The 26,250-nt window shown below is 37.4% G+C and overlaps 1 protein-coding gene across 11 annotated transcripts in view; it reads right to left on the reverse strand.

Moving 5' to 3' along the window:
- Positions 1–24,856, reverse strand: part of inpp4ab (inositol polyphosphate-4-phosphatase type I Ab) — a 57,407-nt gene extending 32,551 nt beyond the window's left edge. For all 11 annotated transcript variants that reach the window (XM_051898344.1, XM_051898350.1, XM_051898343.1 and 8 more), the window contains exons 1-8: positions 24,689–24,856; positions 3,688–3,874; positions 3,547–3,591; positions 2,993–3,111; positions 610–726; positions 441–520; positions 216–327; positions 19–109 (exon numbers count right to left, since the gene is read on the reverse strand). In XM_051898344.1, the coding sequence (XP_051754304.1) occupies positions 19–109; positions 216–327; positions 441–520; positions 610–726; positions 2,993–3,111; positions 3,547–3,591; positions 3,688–3,772 (649 nt within the window). In that variant the 5' untranslated portion in view covers positions 3,773–3,874; positions 24,689–24,856. The remainder of the gene's footprint in view (positions 1–18; positions 110–215; positions 328–440; positions 521–609; positions 727–2,992; positions 3,112–3,546; positions 3,592–3,687; positions 3,875–24,688) is intronic.
- Between the last annotated feature and the right edge of the window lie 1,394 nt (positions 24,857–26,250).

The following is a 26,250-nucleotide window of genomic DNA, read 5'->3' on the forward strand; positions in this document are numbered from 1 at the left end:
AGTGACTGATATTCTTACCGGATCGTAGAAAGGAGTCTTTCCACAGAGAGGCGTATTTCACTCGGACTCCCACAGATTCTGTCAGACTCTCATCCACGGGGAGGACTGTCTGCAGCAACGGCACATCAAAGAATAAAAAAAACTCTCGTCAGAATAAGTAAAACTAGTAAACAAACATGCTGTTAGTTGGGTCAGTGGGGCATAGTCATGCTCACCCTGCCATTGATGGTGTCTTGCAGTTGTTTAATTGGTGTATGCTGATCTCTCTTCTCCTCTAGCTGCCAGGCAATGACTGTAATACTACCCACATCCTTGTTTTCTGCTGACCTGAAGAAAAGGGACAACAGATGCCGATACGTTCAAACTGCATATGCAGCAATGAACCAGACTGTTCTAGGATACACAGTATCTTGACTTCAAACAAAGATGGGTTGGATCACCTGAGAGGTAAGTTAAGTCTGTGGTTCTTTTCCTGCAGAAGGTCCTTCACTGGGAACATCGCTGAGCCAAGAAGGTACATCTAGACAGAGAGAAAAGAGTATTGAAAAGACAAAGCAACATAGTCTGAGCTGTTTTTCATATCAGAGCCCTGCGTGGTATGTATCTCACCGTTCCTTGTGAGCGATCTTTTACATCGTACACACAGAGCTTGACCTGTGTGTGCTGGTTAATGTAGGAGTCTTGGAAGAAAGCCACACTGCTGAGGAACATGGGATTATTTGTACCCTGCAAAACAGAGGTCAAACCATTTGTTTTGGTTAGTCATCCAAACCAGTCCACATTTTTGCATAAATGACAGAAAATTAATAACCATCTTGGGTGATCAGTGTTAATACTAAGGCTGGGTAAAACATATAGATTTTCTGATTAATTGTGACCTTCGTTTAAACTTGATCATTCTTAAAGTCCCCAAGTAGTACATTTTTTCCCTTAAAACTCATTTTTGATCACCAAAATAACATATTTAAGCGTTTTTTTTTTTCCTGTGAAAATAGCTTGAATGTAACTCTACAGCCTTGCCTCATTTAGTATACGTGGATGAATGAATATGCTAATTAGCCCCCGCCTCCACTCACTCACACGAGCTCAGAGATCCACTCAGTCAACTTACTGAGTTGCACAATGGTATCGCTTTTTTACAACGTCGGACACATGACGATAATTAATTTAATTAGCCTTTTGCTTGACTATGTTATCAAACAGCTAATAATGTGTTGCTAATGTTACACAAACCATGTTCCCATTCGCCATCCGAGTCAGACAGCTGCCTTCTAACAATCAACATCTTTAGAAACGCTTTTAACAACTCAGAACATCAGTGGAGAAAAGCATATAGTTCATTATAGCATTGTAATATACACTATATTGCCAAAAGTTTTGGGACGCCTGCCTTTATGTGCACATGAACTTTAATGACATCCCATTCTTAATCCATAGGGTTTAATATGGAGTTGGCCCACCCTTTGCAGCCATAACAGCCTCAACTCTTCTGGGAAGGCTTTCCACAAGGTTTAGGTGTGTGTTTATGGGAATTTTTGACCATTCTTCTAGAAACGCATTTGTGAGGTCAGGCACTGATGTTGGCGAGAAGGCCTGGCTCGCAGTCTCTGCTCTAATTCAGCCCAAAGGTGAGGTCAGGACTCTGTGCAGGCCAGTCAAGTTCCTCCACACCAAACTCGCTCATCCATGTCTTTATGGACCTTGCTTTGTGCACTGGTGCACAGTCATGTTGGAACAGGAAGGGGCCATCCCCAAACTGTTCCCACAAAGTTGGGAGCATGAAATTGTCCAAAATGTCTTGATATTAAGAGTTCCTTTCACTGGAACTAAGGGGCCAAGCCCAACCCCTGAAAAACAACCCCACACCATAATCCCCCCTCCACCAAACTTTACACTTAGAACAATGCAGCCGTTCTCCTGGCAACCGCCAAACCCAGCCTCATCCATCGGATTGCCAGACAGAGAAGCATGATTCATCACTCCAGAAAACAAGTCTCCACTGCTCTAGAGTCCAGTGGTGGCGTGCTTTACACCACTGCATCCGACGATTTGCATTGCACTGATGTAAGGCTTGGATGCAGCTGCTCGGCCATGGAAACCCATTCCATGAAGCTCTCTACGCACTGTTCTTGAGCTAATCTGAAGGCCACACAAAATTTGGAGGTCTGTAGCTATTGACTCTGCAGGAAGTTGGCGACTTTTGTGCACTGTGCGCCTCAGCATGCGCTGACCCCGCTCTGTGATTTTACGTGGCCTACCACTTCGTGGCTGAGTTGCTGTTGTTCCCAATTGGTTCCACTTTGTTATGATACCACTAACAGTTGACCTTTGGAGTATTTAGTAGTGAGGAAATTTCATGAATGGACTTATTGCACAGGTGGCAACCTATCACGGTACCACGCTTGAATTCAGTGAGCTCCTGAGAGCGACCCATTCTTTCACGAATGTTTGTAGAAGCAGTCTGCATTTCTAGGTGCTTGATTTTATACACCTGTGGCCATGGAAGTGATTGGAACACCTGAATTCAATGATTTGGAGGGGTGTCCCAATACTTTTGGCAATATAGTGTACATCATACACCCGCTATATTGTTAAATCTACACGATTTTTCATATCAACAAAAAAATATATCGGGACAACCTGGCTTCTTTTGAGACTCCCTTGCACGGTCAGTTAATGATATGCTAAAGCCTGCCGACACGTTGACGCGATTGGTTACAAGGTAGTTTGTGAGGTCACAAACACCAGTGATTTCAAACCGTGTCTTTAAATCACTGCAGTTTTAAAGAGAAAATACTCAGCAATGGTGCTGACTTATGAATTTGCACATGGTTTGTCTTAAAGCAGTTGTAAACCAGGTGTTACCTCCATCTGTCTCAGCTGACCACTTGTGATCAGATCATGCGAGACAGATGTTAATACCAGGTGGGAATAGTTTGGGTTTTGGGTAAGAGCGTTCACCTGGGCTGACAATAATTTGTGTCCATCTCACCTCAATGATCTCCGTCTGTGCATGCTTGGTCCAGAAAGCCTGAGGAGGTGTGGTACAGCTCACAGCAACAAAACAGTTGGGTTTTCGGTCCAGGGACGGTGTTGTCAGCTCACTGCAGACTACAAAACCACATACAAATGCATTCACGCTGAGTGTAATAGAAGTGTAAAGATTTTCCACAAGAAGCACTGTATATATGAATGAGCTAAAGTGTACCTCAAGTGTTATTTGCTAAGACTTGCCGATTCTCTGAGATATAATTAAACCTCCACAGTTAAAACACTTTATTTACAACTGATGAGAGATAGAGGCAGTCACTTAATCCAAACAAAGCTTATTTAGCGGTTAACTTCACGTAAGCATACAGTGGGACACAGAAATATTTGCACTCCTGTTCAGTGTCATTTACAGTCTAAAGATCAGAGCTGATAGTCAGCTGAAGCCTTATATCCCCAGCAGTCTTGGCTGCTAATGGAGAACAGGTCATTTCTGGTGCCATTTCTGCTACTTTAGAAAATGTTGAGTGTGTGACCGTTAAAAAAAACAAGACTGACCAAGACTGAACTCCAGTATTGGCTCATCTGGATCTTGACTGTTTCCTACAAAGAGGAGAAAGAGAGAGACTTGATATAATTCATATGTAAAAGTAAAATGTAATACAAGAGAACATCAAGTTCATGGGTACTACTGTATACCTTCCAATGCTAGTCCAAGCATCTCGGAAGAAAGCTCTAATGTATTTGCCCTGTACACCGACCATGGCCGTTCCCTCCGCTGCATTGTGGCAGGATATTTGTGTGTGTTGATGCTAGAGTAACAGGAGTGGTGGAAACCCACACACAGCCAGGCACACTCCTGTGTGGCCGTTTCCTCCTCTGTTATCTAAGAGAGAGAGAAAGACAAATAACATTTTTCCAGATTTGGTGGAAACAGAAACTTTGGAGTACTTCACGGATCACTTTTTTTTCTTATAGCAACCCTCTACGGACACAGTGAAGCTCGAGTCACCAATAGGAATGAATCAAACTACAAGCAATAGCAAAAATAAACAACAATAGAACAAAGATGCAAATTAAATAAACAGTGCTTTTCAGGTTTTTCAGGTAGATCTAATGGTAGTTAGATGTAGATTAGGTCCAGAAATTGAAAAAAGTAATCAAATGTAAAATAACACTGCATAGTCTTCTCTTTATTAATTAAATATAGATGAAATTACAAAAGTTATTCAGTCAGAAGCATTGAGTGATTTTTTTGCTGCGAGTCTGTTATTTGATTAACATTAAAAACACAGGCAGCAGCAGGAATATTAGGCTGCTGTTACTTTAAGAGCTAATGCACTGATCCAATATACTGATACTGTTACACGTGTTTTCTTTCACTCACTTAAGATATAACCGATTATGTTTACTAGGATACTCGCCAAGATGGGCATTTTGACATAATTTTGTGCGAAATTGTCCGTTCAAATGCAAGACGTGAAAGAGAGCTCAATTCAGTACTCATGTGCTGTCAGACATGGCTGAACACCTGCTTCAGATGTGCAGTTTGCAAGCACAAAACTTCTCACACAGCACACGTGAGTTATCTTTCGCTTGAATGTTTACATTAGCAAGGCTGCAAATGATCAACTTTCATGACGACGCAGCACTGGTCCAACAGTTCTGTCAACGAGACCTGCATGTGCTCTCTCTTTCTCACACGTCAAGTGCGCGCATGTGAGAGAAAAGCGACAGAGGGCACTCTCAGCCAATCGACAGTGCGTAAGTCCCTTTTAAGGAAAGTCTGTTCACTCGGCGGCCACATTTGCAACACCCCCGGGCAGCTATTTCTGGCATCCAAGACCAAGACCTATCTATTTGAATCCTGAAATCTCAAAAACTGCTTGGTGAACTCACAATTAAATAACAGCAACAAAATCTGACATGAGCTATCCCATAAATGTTGTTTCTTATGCTCAAATAGCGTTAAAAAAGCATATTTTTCAGGCTAGACCAGCCAATGCATGTGCAGTCCTAAGTGCAAGTCTCAGGTTTCTATGGGAACTGCAGTGACATTATCACTTTATCAATCAGTGATTGGCTCTTTTACTTAGAAGGCGGGACGTATTCTGCCATATTGTGCGTTGCAGTTTCTCCCATTCACAAGTAATAGGAGTGAACCATCTTTCTATATCTATAGTCTTTGGTAAAGCTCAGTAGGCAATGAAATTATATCTGCGCTAAACTTATTTTTTTTGCCTATAAACTCAATTACAGGCGACTGTATTCGTAAAATTTACCAGCCATTGGCTGATTAAATACATTTTAGTAGCCTCTCGTGAAATTTGATTGCATACGCAAGTGATTTACTTGCATTTAAATAGAAACAATCCTTGTGGGGATTTGCTGGGACTTCAACAATTCTGAATCTTCAGAATTGATTGTAAGTTTAGTTTTTACCACATATGTGCAGTGGTACTTGTGTGCGCTAGAGACATATTATGCTTGCTGCTAATCACACACACACACACACACACACACACACACACACACACACACACACACACACACGTTTGTTTTTGTGAATTGTGGGACAGGCGTAATGGTTTATATACTTCACATAACCGTATTTTCTATCGCCCTACACTACCCCTACTCCTAAACCTACCCATCACAGGAAACTGCACATTTTTACTTTCTCAAAAAAACTAATTCTGTATGATTTATAAGCCTTTTGAAAAATGGGGACATGGGGTAATGTCCTCATAAGTCACCCTCTCCTTGTAATACCTATGTCATACCCATGTCATTATGCAAATTTGTGTCCTGATATGTCACAACAACACGCACACCCACCCACACCCACACACACCCACCCACCCACACACACACACCCACACCCACACACACACACACACACACACTAAACTTCCATAAAGCTGGTAGAGGACAATTACAGGGGCAATTGCGGGCTTCATTGCACAGGATGAATGTATATATGAGAAACCTACTTTTTTACTGTACTTACATACATTTTTCAGGTATGTGTACTTTATCATTGTTATTTCAGGAAACTTTTACTTCACTACATTCCAAAGCATAATATTGCACTTTTTACTCCACTGCATTACATAAAAACATATCGTTTCTCGTTATTTCGAAATGAATAAATCGCCACTACTTTTCTCTTTTCTCCAGATTATGCCCTTTTTAAATCTACTAGATCTGAAAGAGAGGACCAGAGACTCTTAGAATTATTTAGTAGAGGACCAGAAACCTGGGTTTACTGAGAACAGTTTTAAAAGTGACCATTAGCTATTAGACTATATAGGACAATATGTCTATACTACCTCTATACTGTATATCTGCTTATCCATCCAGATTTTGAAGCATTTGAGAGATCTTTTATGAATCATTTGTGCCTCTAGTAGGCATATAGATAACATCATAATGTTAACAGACATGAGTGATGAACAGAACCTCGCCTGCCTACATCATCCTCTATGAGTCAAACAAGAACAAGAGGAGCTGATGTTAAAGTGAACACACACACACAGATGCATCAAATCTCAACAAATGCCCCGTTTATAAATCCACTACATTTTATATCTGGGATTTATTTTCTGTAGACATGAACATATACATATTTTTTTTAAAAAAAAAGAAGGGCCATAAGGCAAATGAAGAAAAACATGCATTTTACTACATTTCCTATTTCCCTGCATTTTAGCTCAAGTGCTGCATTCTTAAAGGGGACCTATAATGCCCCTTTTACAAGATGTAATATAAGACTGTAATGTGTCTGTGAAGTTTCAGCTAAAAAATACCCCACAGATCATTTATTATAGCATGTCAAATTTGCCCATATTTGGGTGTGAGCGTTTTTGTGTGTGTCCCTATAATGCAAATGAGCTGCTGCCCCCAGACACTTTCCAGAAGAGGGCGGAGCTTTAACAGCTCACGCTTCAGTTGCTCAACAACAACAAAGCTGGAGAATCTCACGCAGCCAAAATGAGGATTGTCAGTAACGTTGTTCAGCCTTACATTGTTCAAACCGGAGTCGATACTGATGGAGAGACTCAGGAAGAAGTTACAACTTTTAGAATGAAACTGGACGTTTCTGAATGGTTAGTGGATAAATTTATGTAGTTGCTGTGGAGTTGATTCAACTCATCGACTAGCATGTGCCGTCATGTTAATCTTTTGTGCAAATCCAGCATTGAATTGACCCTCGTTTGTGAAGCAGTTCGGCATGTCAACACTCTTCTACAACAACTCTTCCCTAAAGCAGCCCAACATGGCCTCACTCCCTTTGTCGCGTGTTCCCAGGGGCGGGGTTTATGTAAATTTTAGGGTTAGTGATGTCACTAACCCAGGAAGAAGCTCGTTGTCGTCCCTACCAGCCATTTGTTGTACTCCTTAAACAGAGAATTCTGTAAAAGAAAATCTCCCTTTGCATTGAACTTTGAGCATCGTAACTGATGCTGATGTTGTTTCTGCTCAAACAGCAACATCACACACTAACTAAAGTTAAAAAAGTGAAATCATAATCAACCACCCCTTTAAAGCAAAAGCAGAACATACCAAATACCAAATTTAAGAAATTAAGAACTTCTTGAAATTCATGCACATTTATCAATGTTTCCCTAAAATTGTGATGCTGGAAACACAATTTATATTGAAAAATGTTGTATTCAATTAAGAAAATTGTTACATTTTTTGTAGCATTTTCACAAGTGGATTCAGAACAATCCCACAGTGTGTTCTCTCACACAAACGTCTGAAGTTCAACTGACTCGGTACAGCACATGTATCTTTTATAAATATGATAAAACTAAAGACTTTTCGGCGATATGAAGGATGCTATACTACTCTATAGGTACTTAGGATTAACATGAGATTGGCAGAATCTGTGTGTTAACATTAAAAACACAGGCAGCAGCAGGAATATTTAGGCTGCTGTTACTTTAAGAGCTAATGCACCGATCCAATATACTGATATAATTCTGTTATAACACTGTTACACGTGTTTTCTTTCACTCACTTCTCTCACACAAATGTCTGAAGTTCAACTGCAGATTGCACAAACAGCAGTGATAATGGTACAGTGTGCGAGTAGTGAATGTGTGTGTTTGGATGCAGTATGTTGCAGTATGCCAGCTTATTTAATGCATGTTGAGCTGCAAGCACGTGTCTGTGCCTTTTACACATGAGAACATGAGGAGAGATTCACCTCTTCAATTCATCATCTCACTACTTTTCATCGTTATTTACTCTCCTTTCTGTAAATATAAGAAACCTGTATACTAGATACAACGACAAAAGACGTTAAGTATTTGTCTTTAATGGTCTTTTGTTAAACATCAAAAATTTTACTTATACAATTTACAGAAATATGACATGAAAATTTCTGCTCAGCTGGCTGTCTCCATGGAGATGGCGTTTTATGGTATTGTCACTCTATGTGGGATTGGGTTCTCATTGCTGCTGAAATACAAAAACACAAGACCTGCTGTGGGAGATTATTAAAGCAAGTGGGCTGCAAACTTTCACTTGCTATTGACATGACCTCAATGACCCATCTCTGCAGCTTCTGCAAAAGCCACAAGGAATTATGAAAACAACAAGTTGATATAAAACTGCCTTATATGCAATTTAAATGTTTGTACAACTTAGTTTTAGCTATTTGAGTTTTGATTATTAAATAAGTTTAATTAAATATTGATTTAATTTATTATTTATTTTCAGTTTTTGGCCAAATGCATCCTGAATTTTCAGTTTCGGCCCAGAATTTTCATTTCGGTGCATCCCTAAAAGTAATATTTTTAAACTGCAGAGATGCACAGACTAACTTTAGACTAACATAAGCTCATTTGTACCTTCTTAAGAACAGCCAACAACAGACACTGGACCTTTTTACAAGAAAGTTGGCAGGTTGTTCAGAAACAGAAAGGTCTCTGCCACACGAATTACGTGAGATTTTGTGCTCAATAGCCTTACAACCTCTACACAAACATGGGAAAACATTTTTATTAATGCGCTAATAACCAAGATGTTGATTGCTTCTGGGCATGAGGACTTTTATGCACAATTGAAAAATGCAAACAATGTAATATAATATAATTCCTTAGAATTATAAAGTTTTCTTATGCTGTTTCTTCACAAGAGTCTCACCACACAAACAGAGAGGTGGTACATGTAGTTTCTGGTCAAACATTGGCTACAATTTTAGGCCTTTTTTCCTCTTTTGGAAGTGCTGGACGTAAACAGCATAAGAGAATGACACAGAAGAAAAGATACTGTTGAATAAAGTAGTTATTTTTGTTTTGTTTTTGCGCACAAAAAGTATTCTAGTCGCTCGACTATTTTAATGATGTCTTTAGTACCTTTCTGGACCTTGAAAGTGGGGGTTAAATTGCTGTCTATGGACGAGTCAGATACCTCTCGGATTTCATCAAAAATATCTTAATTTGTGTTCTGAAGATGAATTTATTTTAACACTGAAATAATAACGCACTACCGTTTTAAGGTACAGATATAGTACTTCCTACAGTATCTCTCACAGTCTGACCAATGTACCTTTAAACATGATCTAGTGCTATATGAAAGGAAAGACTCCTTGATCATCCGTTTATGAAGATGAATGTTTACAGTTGCAGTTATTTGAAAGAACACACAAGATACAAACAGACATTGCTTGACTACCTTGGTTGTATCTGAACTGAAACTTCTTGTTCTTAATCTCGGTGGATCAGAAAGAGACATTAACACCAACATTGAGTGCCATATATAGGTCCTGGAGACCCCACCAGATTTATGAGTCACATGAACTGGAACAGGGAGAGCTTTTTCAGATAATCCCTACAGACTACCTGACACACTTTTTCTTCATGTGCCCTGCTGAAAACGGCACACAAACTCTAACAGACTCCTCCAAGCAAGTATGTAATACTGTAGGAGTCCACTGTCATTTCAAACAAAAAGAAATGCTTCACCAGACACTGATTTGAATATATGCTTTCTTTGAGTGTGTTGCAGAGGGCAAGGAGAGTTGAAGTGAAAGCTCTTTTCACTTCTCTCTTGCCAGTTGCAGCATTTCTCATGTGTAACAGTCAGGAACTTGATATAAGACGCAGCTGGTTGCCCTAAACTGACTTAAATGGCCAGAGATATTTCATTTTTTGTTCAATCCGACTGAGGTGACTGCAGCAGGCTTTAATTAAAGGAACAGTTCACCAAAAGTGAAAATTATGTCATCATTTACTTACCCTCATGTTGTTCCAAAACCATAAATACAACTTTTGTTCATTTTCCAAACACAAATAAAGATATTTCTAATGAAAGCTGAGAGATTTCTGTCCCTCTACTAAAAGCCTATTCCACCAAAACTATAACTTTAAAAGGTCATGAAGAGATCGTAAAAGTAATCCATATAAATGGAGTGCTTTAATCGAAATCTTCTAAAGAGACATGATCACTTGATATGATGAACATTTTTAATTTTAACTTTTATTCACACATAAATATGAATCATGATATCCATGATGTCATTGCCAATTACATTATTTGGAGCCTGAGTCTGTGCAGTAGTGATCCTGAGGTGGAGCTGCGGTATTATGGTCACGTCTATACTTCAGCAGACTCAATTGCAAGCACAAATGTCAGTCATGACGTTACATCCTGTTTTTATAGCACCAAATTACCAGTCAAAAGTAGCCCAAAAATAGCCCAATACAATTTTCTCTATCAGGCGGCTGAATTCTCCACTAAATTTGTACGTCTGGGGAGTGTTTTGGGGGTGTTGGCATGCCAAAATCGTACTTACGGGGAATGTACAACCAGCGGAAATTTTTTTCTACCAGTGGCAACAACTTAAAAGAAGCCCAATTCTGTGGGAAAACCACAAACTTGGCAACATTACCTGAGACATTCCCTTTCGAAGTGGAACTCTACACTGCATCATGACTTGACGTTAGCGTTGTAGTCAAGATCACCTAAACCGAGACCAAGTTGAGACCAAGACAAAACCAAGACCAGAACTCCTCAAATTCATCTGAAAGATCCACATTTACTGCCTGAGAAATGTCTTATTTTTAATCAATAATTACTATTAGAATAATAACACACTATATAGAGCTGTTACCAATCAATTGAAATCACTAACAACAAAATTAATCTTTACACTGCAGAGGTGGAACAGAAGTTGCATCTGAATCGGTACAATTACAAATGCATAAATAATGCTGAGATTAATGTTTTAAAAATAAAATTGGTAAAATAAATAAATAAATAAATTTAAAAAAATCAATATCATGTTTGCAATTGTGCTCATATTTGTGAAAACAACCCTCTTTCTTGTGATATTGCTTAACTGCTAATTATATCATATTATATAAATATCAAGATCTTATACAAGTAGTTTTTTGCAATCATAATTTGAATTTTGTGGGCATTTGTATTAATTTTGGTGAAATTTTTGACACATTCCCTTGTTGATTTCTGACCCGGCACAACAGTAACAAAATAAATGAAATTAGAAATAAGTTATTGGTTGCATTTGAAACAGGAAGTTTTACATCCAATCAAATTAATGATGTTAACAAAGAAATCAGAAAATGCAACGGCAATTTAACGATATCCCGGCAGTTGTGGACCGGTCTTGAAATAAAATCCCGAGTCCTTTTAGTCTGAGACCAAGACAAGACCGAGACCAAATGCGGCAGAGACCAAGACAAGACCTGGACCTTCAAAAAATTATCTTAAAGGATTAGTCCACTTTCAAATAAAAATTTCCTGATAATTTACTCACCCCCATGTCATCCAAGATGTCCATGTCCTTCTTTCTTCAGTCAAAAAGAAATTAAGGTTTTTGATGAAAACATTCCAGGATTTTTCTCCTTGTAGTGGACTTCAATTGGCCCCAAACAGTTAAAAGGTCAGAATTACAGTTTCAGTGCAGCTTCAAAGGGCTTTAAACGACACCAGACGAGGAATAAGGGTCTTATCTAGCAAAACGATCGGTCATTTTATAATAAACGCCTTCTGAAGCACAGTTTATAAAGTATTAAATATGGATATTTTTCTTACAAAAAGATTATTTAATATAACTCTAACTGTGTTCGGCTGAAAGAAAAAAACTCTTATACACCTAGGATGGCTTGAGGGTGAGTAAATTAAAGGATAATTTTAATTTTTGGATGAACTATTCCTTTAAGTACAATTTAAATGTACAATTATATGACTTTGTACATCAGTAATTATTATTTTAATGGCCTTGCAATGCAAGCATCATGAATAAAATGTGTGAATATACAGCAATATGGTATGATATGCAAATTGTTATAGGCCATGTTTAAAATGTAACAATTTTATACAACATGCAAAAGGTGGTCCCTGCTCTGCCTTACCATCTACACAGGGGTCCTTGTCTGAAACCCCGGCTATAAACAGTCCACTTTCAAAGTATGAAACCAAAGGCACCTTGAATTTTATGCCTGCTGCTTGAAATTATGAGCTATTTTGCTTCAGTGACGAGTGTGGTCAAAACAAAGCCATGCTTTTTAAATATCCATGACAGAGAGAGAGAAAGAGTGAAGAAAAAAATGAGTGTGTTTGTTTTAGATGACTCTTTTTCCACAGGCACTGAGGCAGGAGGAGAGCAGAGACTGGAGACCGTAAAAGGGCAAACCTAGTTTCCCAGTTTTCACTTTATGTCTGACTGCCAAACCTCAAACCCATAGTCCTCCTCCTCTTACGCTGACAAGCTCGCTCTCTCTCTCTCTCTCTCTCTCTCTCACACACACACACACACACACTATAATGACATTAAGGAATTAAGCAGGTGAGTAGCCTGAAACCTCCTCAGATGTTCTGTATCTCTAGTTAAACTTCCCACACAGAGAGAGTTAACAAACCAAGCTCAACATGATCCAGAACTGATCATCTCTATAACACATCAGCGTCTCCTTTCCTCTTCCCACACACCTCTCATTTACAGCTGCATCATTCCCTCCCACACGCACACTCAGGTAAAACTTTCTCAGTTTTAAACTGTCAATTTTACCCTCTCTCAAGCGCTGTCAACTCCAAACCATCCTTTTGATTTAAAACGTTCAACAATAGACCAGTTCACCAAATATACCACTATTTGTCAAACCAAAAAACAACCCAATTTTCATACAAGCAAGTTCCTTGTAATTCAGCTGTGTTTCTGGTCATAGTCTTTTACTTTAGGGATACACAATATTACGGATGTCCCGATATCCCGTTTTTTGTGCCCCCGATCCGATGCGAGTCATTGAATACTGAGTATCTGCCGATAATGAGTCCCGAACCGATTCTTTTTTCCTAGTGCTTGGTGCACACTTCAAGTACATTTAAGTTATTAAAATCAATCCAGTGTATATTATGGGAATGGGTTAAGAATGTTTCTTCTTTTTGCATTAGTTAAATGTTGAAATGAACATTAATGAAGATTAATAAATGCTTTACACGTATTTTACATTGTCAGTTCTATTTTGATATTCTGTTCTGTTCCCTTAGTTCCTGTTGTCCTGCTCTGTTAGTTCCGGTTTCCTTGGTTACTGATCATCTCCTCAATTGTTTCTATGGTTACGTATAATTAATACCTGTCAGTCATCATGTTTGTTTTGTATTTAAACTTCCCAGTCCCTTGTTGGTTATCTTATGATTTATGTGGTTTGCGTTCTTTCCTGAGTTCTTCATATTTTGGATTTTAAATAAAGACTGTCTTCATGCTTCTTCTGCTTTATGTGTGCTTACCTCATATTAACTAATGTAGTTAACTAATGTTAACAAATGGAACCTCATTGTAAAGTGTTGCCGGTTTTACAGTAATTACACTTTAAATATTTTTTTCAAAGTTGATTTCTATTGTTTTAAGTAGTTCTCTTATCACGAAGACGTATGTTAAAGTGTTCGTTTTTTCAATTAGTTTGGTTTTTGTTAGTTATTTGATGCTATAAAAATGGGGTGTAACATCATGATTGACAGCTGTGCTTGCGATTGATCTGCGGGAGTGTGGGCGGGACTTTGATAAGGCTCTGAATGATGTAAATGAGAGTTTCTGAGATATTTTGGCTTTATTTTTCAACAGTCAAGGAAGCGGAGATGCTTTCTAAACACTGATGATATAAACACTTCTCTCAGCAGCTGGAGCAGCTCTGGGATGTTTGCTGACAGTATATCGCTAGTCACGTATTTCAAACTTCTTTTTAGATATATGAGTATATCGGACCTTCAGTGTATCAAAGCTTTTATCCCAATGTATATTATTCTACATTAATGGGTTCATGTTTACATTACATTCAAGTGTTATTAAAGCGTTATTAAATTCAACAAATAATTAAATCTAGGATAGCCAATGGGCAGTGCCATACACATATACAGTATCTCACAGAAGTGAGTACACCCCTCACATTTTTGTAAATATTTTATTATATCTTTTCATGTGACAACACTGAAGAAATGACACTTTGCTACAATGTAAAGTAGTGAGTGTGCAGCTTGTATAACAGTGTAAATTTGCTGTCCCCTCAAAATAACATAAGCACATAACACAGCCATTAATGTCTAAACCGGTGGACACAAAAGTGAGTACACCCCTAAGTGAAAATGTCCAAATTGGGCCCAATTAGCCATTTTCTCTCCCCGGTGTCATGTGACCCGTAAGTGTTACAAGGTCTCAGGTGTGAATGGGGAGCAGGTGTGTTAAATTTGGTGTTATCGCTCTGACTCTCTCATACTGGTCACTGGAAGTTCAACATGGCACCTCATGGCAAAGAACTCTCTGAGGATCTGAAAAAAAGAATTGTAGCTCTACATAAAGATGGTGTAGGCTATAAGAAGATTGCCAAGACCCTGAAACTGAGCTGCAGCACGGTGGCCAAGACCATACAGCGGTTTAACAGGACAGGTCCCAATCAGAACAGGCCTCGCCATGGTCGACCAAAGTAGTTGAGTGCATATGCTCAGCGTCATATCCAGAGGTTGTGTTTGGGAAATAGACGTATGAGTGCTGCCAGCGCTGCTGCAGAGGTTGAAGGGGTGGGGGGTCAGCCTGTCAGTGCTCAGACCATACACCGCACACTGCATCAAATTGGTCTGCATGGCTGTCGTCCTAGAAGGAAGCGTCTTCTAAAGATGATGAACAAGAAAGCCCGCAAACAGTTTGCTGAAGACAAGCAGACTAAGGACATGGATTACTGGAACCATGTCCTGTGGTCTGATGAGACCAAGATAAACTTATTTGGTTCAGATGGTGTCAAGCGTGTGTGGCGGCAACCAGGTGAGGAGTACAAAGACAAGTGTGTCTTGCCTACAGTCAAGCATGGTGGTGGGAGTGTCATGGTCTGGGGCTGCATGAGTGCTGCCGGCACTGGGGAGCTACAGTTCATTGAGGGAACCATGAACCATGAACCAACATGTACTGTGACATACTGAAGCAGAGCATGATCCCCTCCCTTCGGAGACTGGGCCGCAGGGCAGTATTTCAACATGATAACAACCCCAAACACACCTCCAAGACGACCACTGCTTTGCTAAAGAAGCTGAGGGTACCTAAACCCTATTGAGCATCTGTGGGGCATCCTCAAACAGAAGGTGGAGGAGCGCAAGGTCTCTAACATCCACCAGCTCCGTGATGTTGTCATGGAGGAGTGGAAGAGGACTCCAGTGACAACCTGTGAAGCTCTGGTGAACTACATGCCCAAGAGGGTTAATGCAGTGCTGGAAAATAATGGTGGCCACACAAAATATTGAAACTTTGGGCCCAATTTGGACATTTTCACTTGTGGCCAGTGGTTTAGACATTAATGGCTGTGTGTTGAGTTATTTTGAGGGGACAGCAAATTTACACCGTTATACAAGCTGTACACTCACTACTTTACATTGTAGAAAAGTGTCATTTCTTCAGCGTTGTCACATGAAAAGATATAATAAAATATTTACAAAAATGTGAGGGGTGTACTCACTTCTGTGAGATACTGTATATGGCACTGCCCATTAGATGCTCAAGACAGTTCATTTGCTGTGACATGCGAGCTGTGGATTACTCAATCACTGGACACTGTGCCACAAAAGTGGGTAGTATATTCAGAACCAGGACACAAATGCTTTGTCATTTAATTGTTTTTGGTGTGCAAATGATTATGCAACAGGATACAATGCTAAACAAACACACTCATAATCTTGCATGGTTTACTAGCTCAAAGTCCAGCAGACTTCCTCTTTTCCATCAAATCACTGCTGAATCTTTTAGAGTGTGTTCACACTTGGCAGGTTTGGTTTGATTAAAATATTGGTTTGATTAATACTGGTGCGATTGCTCAGTTCATTTGAATACCGGTGTGTTAAACTCTGAAACTGGAGGAAATACACACACACACACACACACACACACACACAGGAGAACAGTAAGTTTATAGGGATAATAATACGCTTCTCCTAATGTTTTCTGTCAGGGACGTCCTGAGAAACTTCCAGTATGTAAAATCTCCAGATGGCCTCACTAGCATTAGGGAGACTATGCAAACACTGCACTAAGAATTGTGTGTGATGGAGAGATAAATAGGGAGAAAAAGAGAGGGAGAGGGAGAGCCCTTGTGTGAGCGTGTATGTGTTTTTGTGCTCAAGAACAAAAAACTGCCCATCCTTTTGGTCTGTTCATCCAATTGGAGCTTGCATAATTTCTTTAGAGGACAACCACAGATGTTACCCTTTGAGATGAAAATGAGCAACAGCCATCTTTCTCCCAGCATGAGCTCATAAACACAAATACAAAGCATCATTATGCTTTTTTTATGTACAGTATAACAGGCTTTTTTTAACAGTTTTATGGAACCCAAGCCTTTATTAAGATTAGCCAGAAAGTAGGCCTGTCAGCAGATGCAATAGTGTAAATAATTTGCATATTAATAATAATAATAATTAAATAATTTGTTGTTAATGTTAACTAAATCTAAAACTATTAAAAATATTTTTTATTTTTACATATAGCTGAAATAAAATAAAAATAATATATAAAATGTAATAAAATATTAAATGAAAACTTATAAATGTTGCATTTAGGGCTGGGCACTTCTTAAAAAATATAAAAATGTTTCCGCTTTCGAATTCAATTAAATTTTTCACAAAATTCAAACAATAAAATAATGTTGTTTTGATGCTTTTTAATGTGGCATGACATATTTCAGTCAGTATCTGCCTAAATATTTCAAGCGGTAGTCAGGAGCACACATGAACCAATCATCCCTTCAACTTTACTACCAGTTAGAGCACTAAAATAAAGATGAAAAACATCAGAATATGTTGAAAGATGCAGTACAACTTATCGAAATCAGTGTTTCAACCACAGAAAGACGTCAAATATTTTGTGAAAAAATATGTCATGTAACATTGCATTTACCTCAGGAGCCATAACTTGGTATAAATAATTCTAGAGAGGAATTTTGTACTAAATATATGCACTAATATTATCTATTATATTTTTTTACTTAACCTATCTTTTATATAATGTATGTTTGAATAAATTTGTCTTGAAAACAAGATATGACAGCCACAGTTTAAATGTTTATGCTTTAATAACAAAATGGATTAAAAACATAATAATTATATAATTAAATACAAAAACTGCCTTATCGGAAATCTAAATGTTTGTATACAACTCAGTTTTTGAGTGTTGATTATTATATCTAAAAATGAAACAGAAATAAAATTAAAGCTAAATATAAATATAAATGACATAAGCACATAACAAAATGACTAAAACTACAATTAAAATGAAATCTGAAAATATAAAAATAAAAGTAAAATATAAATATTACTAAATACTATAACAGTATATACAGTCAAACAAAAAATTATACAGACGTTTTTGATATTGTTGCTATATTTTGACTAGTGGGTGCAGGACGCTATAGTTCATTTATGTAAGTGAGGATAGCAAAATAAAGTAAACTGTGACATATTATACCCAAAAATTCTTCATACAGTGGACTACCAGTAAAATTGATAAAAATTTGGAACCAAAAATTATTTAGACCCTTTGATCTGACCATGTTTTGCTTAAGTGTTATCTGACATAATTAAGATAAATTTTTTCTGACACAGTTTAACTCTGAGATCTTGTCATATTTTATTACCATTTTTTTAAACTATAGTGAATAAACTGTATTAATGAATGAAATGTTGGTTTGACTGTAAATAATACTAATACTGATCGATAGTTAATGAGTTATAACTTTCAGGTTTCTCTTTAAGAAAAGAAAAAAAAAAATAATGAGTGCTTTTTAGGATCGGAATTCAGGAAATGCACAAGGAATGCCCAGGGAATTTCCCCACTCTTTACCTATATGCAACACAAAAGTTTTGTTGTCTGATGGTCTCATTAATATTTTTCATTTAATAATATTTTCATTAAACAAATTTTAACTTTTACTTCAGTAAATCATCAGTTGAAGAAGCTGCAGCCATAAGTGTTTACCATTCAATCTTGATCTCCCTGTGAAACTGTTTAAGTGTCACAAAGCTTGACATGTTTAAAGCCAATGACAAAAGCTCAATTAGGTCAAAAAGTGTTAACCAAGAAATGAGCAAACAAGAAGCGGCGAGTGATGATGCATTTGTGTAAGTGCAGCTGGAGCATGTTGTTTTGCAGGTCTTAAGGGAAGTGGTTTGCCACTGGCAGCAGAAGCATGACTTTGAGGAAGCACTAAAGATGAATCAAGGTACTGAACTAGGATGATCACATTCTCTATTCTGGGCTATGATGAAATGACTTACTCTATACTGAATGCCAAAATGAGCTCATGGGACTACAAGTCTTTAACTAGACCATTACAAATGGCCTACTCTACTCTGATAAAACAGAAAAGATGCACTCAAATCGTGTTACTAGTCCCTGAATCTAAAACACTCGTTCAGCATGCTTCTCTATGACTAACAAGGAAGATAACTCTGAAGGTCAGCAGGAAATGACATAGCTGTGCACTGATGCACAGGTCTTGAGCTCCGATTTCACAGTAGCGCATCTGAATGGGTGAAGAGAGAAATGTATAGATTGCTGGGTGTCATCAAATGGAGCAAGCATTTTTGGTTCTTCAGGGAAGAAAAATAAAGGGCAACTGTCCCTAAACTGTCTAGGAAAACACTAGGAAATCACTCAAGACCCTAATTTTCCTTGTCTAAAAGGAAGCTGTTAATTGCAAATTATCACAGATATATGACAATGGATACATATTCATTATATTTAATTAATTTCTCTGAAATGATGTCTTTATTGATCACACACACATACACACACACACACACACAATAAATTAAAATATCCACATCAATTTTGATTTCAGGATGGGTCATGGCAGTTAATTATTCATTCAACAACTAACTAGTTAATTAGTGAAGTTGAATTCTTTTTGAATTTGAGTTATTTTAACATATTTAAAATATTTAATTATATTAATTTATATCACATATTAAATATTTCTTTGCTTTTAGTTTAGTTTTGACCATTTTAGTGTCATTTAGCGTTTATTTATTTTAATGTTTTATTTGTATTTTATAACTATTTGTTAAGTTAAAAGTCATTCCATTTTACAGCATTTTGTTCTGTTCCATTGTACTCTATCTAGCTGTTTTTAAATGCAAGAACAGGTTTCATGTAAACATCCCCTAAGAAACCTGACCTTAGTCAATCATGCACCCCACTAATTAGTCCATCTTGGGGGAAAATAAAATCCCTAATTTACAATGGTAATGCATGCTTGGTGAAAAAGCCAAACTGTTCCATTTATACAGAGCTATTGAAAGTCCACAAACTATTGAAGAATGTGACCTCCTTATATACATATACAGAGTTCAGGCCAACATTCAAAACAAATACAATTTTTTGTGTCTTTGCACTCATTTGCTACAATTAGGGCTGCACGATTATGACAAAAATCATAATTGTCGATTATTCTCTTAAAATTTTAATTGCAATTATTAATTACGATTATCACAATTACATCGAATGATGTTTTGAATAGCTTTATACCATTTTTTGAAGCAACAGCATACCATGCCAAATAAAAAACAAGCTGAAAACACTCTTCCTGAAAATTTCTTATTGCTTTTCTATTGCATTAAGCCTCAAATGTCAACTATACATTGGTTTGCTTTCTTCTTTAAATAATAAAAAAGTAAACATATGCATGTAATAATAATAATAATAATACGGGCTTTCACACCATGTTGTTATAGGAACTAGCCACCATTGTGGTTCCCCGAGAACTAATATTTCCCTATGGCAATTTTCCTGGTTGCATTCACACCGTCAGTAGGAACTCTGAAGTGATGTAAACTGCACTTGTTGTTGTGACTTATTTTGACAGAGCTGAGAACAGCTCAGCCAGAGCCTGTGCACACAGTGCTTGAATTCTCCGTCTTCATTAGTTTCTCTGTTTAACAGACCTGTCTAATACGTTATTAAATATAACTGTTATACAAAGAAAGTAGAAAGTAGAAAGTAGTATATGAAAAAGTATTGATGCACAATGTTGCTAGCCGAGCAGAAATACATAATCATGTTTCGCTTGGTCCGCTCAAAGTCGTGCTGGATTTTCTCCTTAGCGTAAGGTTGAGAGGTCACTGTTTTCCATGTTTGTATAGTTAGTTCGTGGAGTATAGGCTGTGTACATAACTTTTTAAAAATGGCGGGTGCTGGAGTTTCACGTTCATTCAACCAATCAGCGTACACTTTTGTGCTGGATTAGACCTTTTACACTCTGAAGTAGTCGTTTTTTTGTAATCGCGGCTTTGAACGATTACGAAATCATGGCATCCATTATCATAATCACGATTAGAAAAATTCGATTAAATATACAATAAATAGTATACTGGCGGTCATTAAAACAGTGCAGCTGTTTCTGGTAACAGTTGTACATTTATTATTCATCCCAGACTGCTTTCAAGACCCCATCATCCACATGGCTGGAGAAGGAACATTTCATAGAAATGGTCTACATCAGTAGCAAAATTGCATAACATCCTTGCCTCAACATATGGTTGAGGACCTTTCCACGCCATCACGTTTACAACCATATGAGTGCCTTTCCAGGACAGAAATAGAAGCAGACTATCCTTTTAGCTCCACAATATCTTATATCCAAGGAAATATCAATAATGCAGGCCTGCGTTGCATAACTAGCAAGTCTTGGGAATCACCACAGTATAAGTTCAACAACAAATGCTCCACAGATCAGTTCTGATCTGCTCCCAGCCTCCAGGCAGAGTTGAAGAAGCTGAGTCATTACAGATAAAAGACTGAGACAGATCCTAATTTGACTGCCATGTGAACCACAGCATGTATCCCATCATGCATCTCAGCTCAGCATGAGTTCCTTGCTGTTCAAAATGCAAACAGAAACATAGAATAAAATGTTACCAGTTTTACAAGATAAAACCAAAAGAACTCCATCCTCAAAATGAAGGTGATCAGTCTCTTTACTAGAACATCTGATTTATGAATTTCTTCCAAGGTTTACATAACCTCAGTTGCAAAGTGCTTCCCGGTCTGGGCCTAATGGTCTCTGGAAGCCATATAGGAAGAAAAAATAAATACTCTGAAAATAGGGCTACAGAATCTCTTGAGAACGCTGCCAATCTTTAAGAGAAAAACATGTCTCTGTGATTGAAATTCTTAGGCTGTAAATCTTGTGAAGGTGCCTTTTCAGGTACTGAAGGGGAATAATCAAACAGTTCACACTGCCAGAGGAATGTGTTGTATCTGACTCACGGACATAACTGATTGTAACCGACTGTGACATCGGTTACATGTGACCTGGGTTGAGGCGATGCTGATAACGAGGGTGAAGAGATCATTTTTATCGACCATCTAAAACACAACAAAACGAGCCTAGATAAAACATCTTTCTTTGTCTCATTTATTGATGTGGAAGTTTTGCTAAATGAAGGCAAGTTATAATGGTGCAACGGATCACAAAAGGGTTCAGATCATATGATTTCTGAGTCAAGGATTGGGGGGAGGGGGGTGTAAATTTGCTTTCCATTCATTAAGGCCCGTTCACACCAAGAACGATAACTATAAAGATAACTATATTTGCGTCCACACCAACGAATGATAACAGTCTGTTTATTCTAAGTTCACGTGCTGAGGTTTTAAAGTGTGTACAACATGTTTTTGCTGCATTTACACGGCTTTAACCAGCAGATGTTCTCAGCATGCTATGTTTCGAGTAAATAGCTAGTGTAATCGATCTAATCTAACAGTCAATTGAGCTGACGTCAATATAGTGGAATAAAAACAACACCTAGTCTTTTTCACTGCAACTTCAAAGGAAGATAGACAACGTTGTCGAAACTAGCGCTGGATACCTGAGGTCATTTTATTTTACACTGTTTGCTAGCCTGGCATAATGATCTCATCATTAATACTTCTCACCATTTATTCCGAGGGTATGACTGTTTGATTGTTTTCCAAATATTCATTTTCTTTAAAGTATCCTTGAAAAGGGGGTTTGACTTGTCAAACAGTGGTGGCTTTTTCTGGACCTTGCCGATTAACTTCTCCACAATGTCGCCTGCCATTTTAAATGCGCGAGCCCTTAAATTAGAACGGATTCTGATTGGCTGTCAGCATTTTATTGTTCAACAGTTGGAGAAAAATCGTTCTGAAAATGATCCCAATGATATAGTTTTCTATATCGTTATCGTTATAGCTGTGGTGTGGACAGTGCTATTCTTTTATAATTTAGAACGATTTTTAGAACTATATCTTTATCATTATCTTTATAGTTATAGTTTTTGGTGTGAACGGGCCTTTACTCCTTATTAGAGACAAGTGAACAGTCAGTAAAAGCATATGTAAATACAATAGAATCATTACAAATAAAGTAAGGTCTAACAGTAGTACTCAGGTACAGAAATGTAATAATTAAATGTAATATAACACTATAGTGTTCACTGTATAAATTAAGATTAATCCTCGTTAAAGCTGCGTTTTATTGTTTGATTAACATTAATGACATAGACAGCAGCAGGTATTTATAGTGCACACAGATAACAGCGTGCGAGTACAGAAGTGAGTTCTCTATCGCCTCTTCTTGCGCTTGAATGGTTTAAAATCGCTTGAATATGTAAATTGACAACAAAAAAAAACACACATGTAAACGATAAATTTTCACTATATGATGGTTAAACTTTGCAAATAAACTGCGAATGGTCCGTACGGATCACGGATCAACTACGAACAGTTACACCACTAGTAACTGAAAAATAAGACCATAAAACAAAGAAATTCATCATCTATAATTTTGCTCTTAAAGGCCTGCCCTGTACAGACATGAAGTCTTAATGTAACGGCACTGCTGCTGTAACGCAGGCTGCTGTGTGATGCACATGTTTTCCTCTCAGCTGAGTGAAACCACAAATCCCCTAACGAAGTGTGAACAAGCACACTGCATTTGAACCATGCTTATGCAACAGCCTGCCAGCTTCATGAAATATCAACTCCAATCAGGAGTAAACCAGTCAAACCCTATTAGGTCTGACTTTGTTTATGGAAGGAATGTCTGGGTATCAGACAAACACTGACCAGCCATTGTACAGGGCCTATTATTAAGTGAACTTTGTTTAATATCTCACATTTACATTTAGTGTCTTGATTAAAAGACAAGTTATTTGTAAGCAAAATAAATCTCACACTTATTCTTGAAAATCCGCAAAACCATTTGCCAGTAACAACAACAGAAATCGGCTAATGCATTGCATCAACATTTTTCATTGTTCTATTGTAGCATTATGAAAAAATAATAAACTGAATTGGTCACCAAAGGGTTGCAGGTTTGAATCCCTACAGAGTTTGATTTAATAGTCAATACCACTGTACACTTGAGCAAGGGCCAAGTAATAACTGCTTGCAGCAATATTTTTTTATGTTCACTATAAAGTTTTTCATGATCTTACATGAATCAGGAATCTTACAAATCAGGTGATTTTGTAAAAAAAAAATTAAATATTATACATATATAAATATTAAACAGATTACTCATGTATAATTAACTGGATGTTGTTACTGTTCAGAGCCAATGAAATGACTATTAAATATAATTATTAAAATATATTATATTTTCATTTAAGATTGAATTTAGAGATAAAGTATATAATCATATTTTATATTTTCTTGGAAAATATTTTGTGTCTTAAAGGGTTAAGTCATTACACATCTAATTAATAATGACATGTATTGAGGATGTTTACAAGTTTACAAGGCAATTATAGGTTCGCTGGGATTTGGGGAAATCATGAACAGCTGACTGGCCCTGTTTCACTTTCACAAGATACGCAAACACTGGCCCTTCAGGTCACACCGCATGCATACTTTCACCTTTCTCTGCCAATGAAAGACATTTCCCAAAGAAACAGTAGGCTACTGTAGCTTTCGATTTGGCAGGCAGAGTCTGGTTGTTATTTTACGCACAATTCCAATGCCAATCTCACAATAGGGAAGCGATTATAAAATGGCATCGCAGCCAAGTCATACAAACAGCTTACAAATGTAACTTATCTCCAGTTCGCCTCCTTGCGCACTACAGAGCATGCAAACAACATAGATACTTTATGCTCATTTCTCTGGTTGTGTAATCAACAAAGAGCCTCAAGACTGACTCTTCGGAATATTTCACAAATCAAATGTACTCACATCTCAGTTGGCGCTGTGTCAATCCATATTGCCATCGGAAGAGTTGTGATGCAAACGAATCTCAGTTGCCAAATTCCAGCGCGCTGCCTCTAGCTCTTCCTTGCGTTGCTGCATAGTGTGGCCCCGCCCTAATGCGTGACGCCGGCGTGCCCGGCCCCGCCTTTCCCACGCGCTCTGTCCGCAACTACACGTGCAAGCAAAAACACAAAATAATGTTTTTAACAAGACAGCGCAGAACGCACTGATAAAACTTAAAACAATATAATAGTTTAACGTACTGGCTTGGTTGCAGTTCCCTTAATTATGAATCTTTAGAATTCTAAACATAATACCTTTAATATTGTTATTTGTTTATGTGCATAGTCAATTATATTGTGCATCCCTTTCTGCAGGACCAATAAGCGAGACTTTTATTTAAATTGGACAGTAGTTTGGTTCATGGTGCATTTGAAGAAATGCAGTTCTTATATCTCTAATTATGATTATAAATTAATGTAAGTACCTTACATTGGAGGTTCTGATTCTCAGATTAATAGTATGTTTTTGCAAACATCAGTCTATTTCGTACCACGCAAAATCATGCTTCTAAGATCTATATTGCCATCATGTGGATGGTTTTAAAAATACAGTCACAGTTTTAATTTTTATTTCACTTTCTGTTTGGTGTGATGACTGTGATATCATAAGCTACATAGGATAGGACTACAATGTTTGCTACAATGTTTGAATCTCTCAAAAAACGAATTCACACTAGAAAAAAAGAGGTTTGAACTTGGTTCCAAATTAAACATTTTAAAGATATTTTAAAAATAACATAAATATCAATGCACACACATTATGAACACATTTTCAGGAAAAAGTACAACAATATTATATAAGTATTAAATAAGATTAAATTATTATGTTCTGGAAGAAAAGCATTTGTGCATTGATAAATACAGAAATCTAATACAGCTGATGCATTGGTACTTATGAACAAAAAAGAACCAAAAAAGTTGATTACGTTAAATGACAGGTGCATGATGAGCTCAATAACAGACTGTTATCATAAAGAACTTCAAAGGTCTTTCTTAGCCTCAGGATCAAATTAATACTGTAACCTTATTTTATCTATAAATATCCTAAACTGGGTCAAATTTTTTTTTTTTTTTTTTTTTTTTTTAAGGTGGATGGATGATCTTCATACCACGTATTTACATTCACAAGAGAAGACTTAAATATAGGGGTCGGTCAACAATTGTTAATCTCAAACTAGTTTTAATTTCAATTTAACAACCAAAGTTGAAGATAATAAGTGACTAAGTAACATCAAAATGCATAGTATATGAATGTGTACAGTGATAAAGATACTAGGGTCTCTCCTTTTACTGACTACACTGTAAAAAAAATTCTGTAAATTTACATGTAACAACAGTAAGTACCCTTTCTATCGGTCACTTTTGATGTTTTACTTAAATTGATACTAGGGGTCACACTTGGGAGCCCCAAACACCTCTGATACTTCAGAAAAGGCCAATATGAATTGGCAAGTGGAATTTGCATGGCACTCCCCCATCATACTG

Source organism: Ctenopharyngodon idella, chromosome 6, assembly GCF_019924925.1.
Source record: "Ctenopharyngodon idella isolate HZGC_01 chromosome 6, HZGC01, whole genome shotgun sequence".
Lineage (NCBI taxonomy): Eukaryota > Metazoa > Chordata > Actinopteri > Cypriniformes > Xenocyprididae > Ctenopharyngodon > Ctenopharyngodon idella.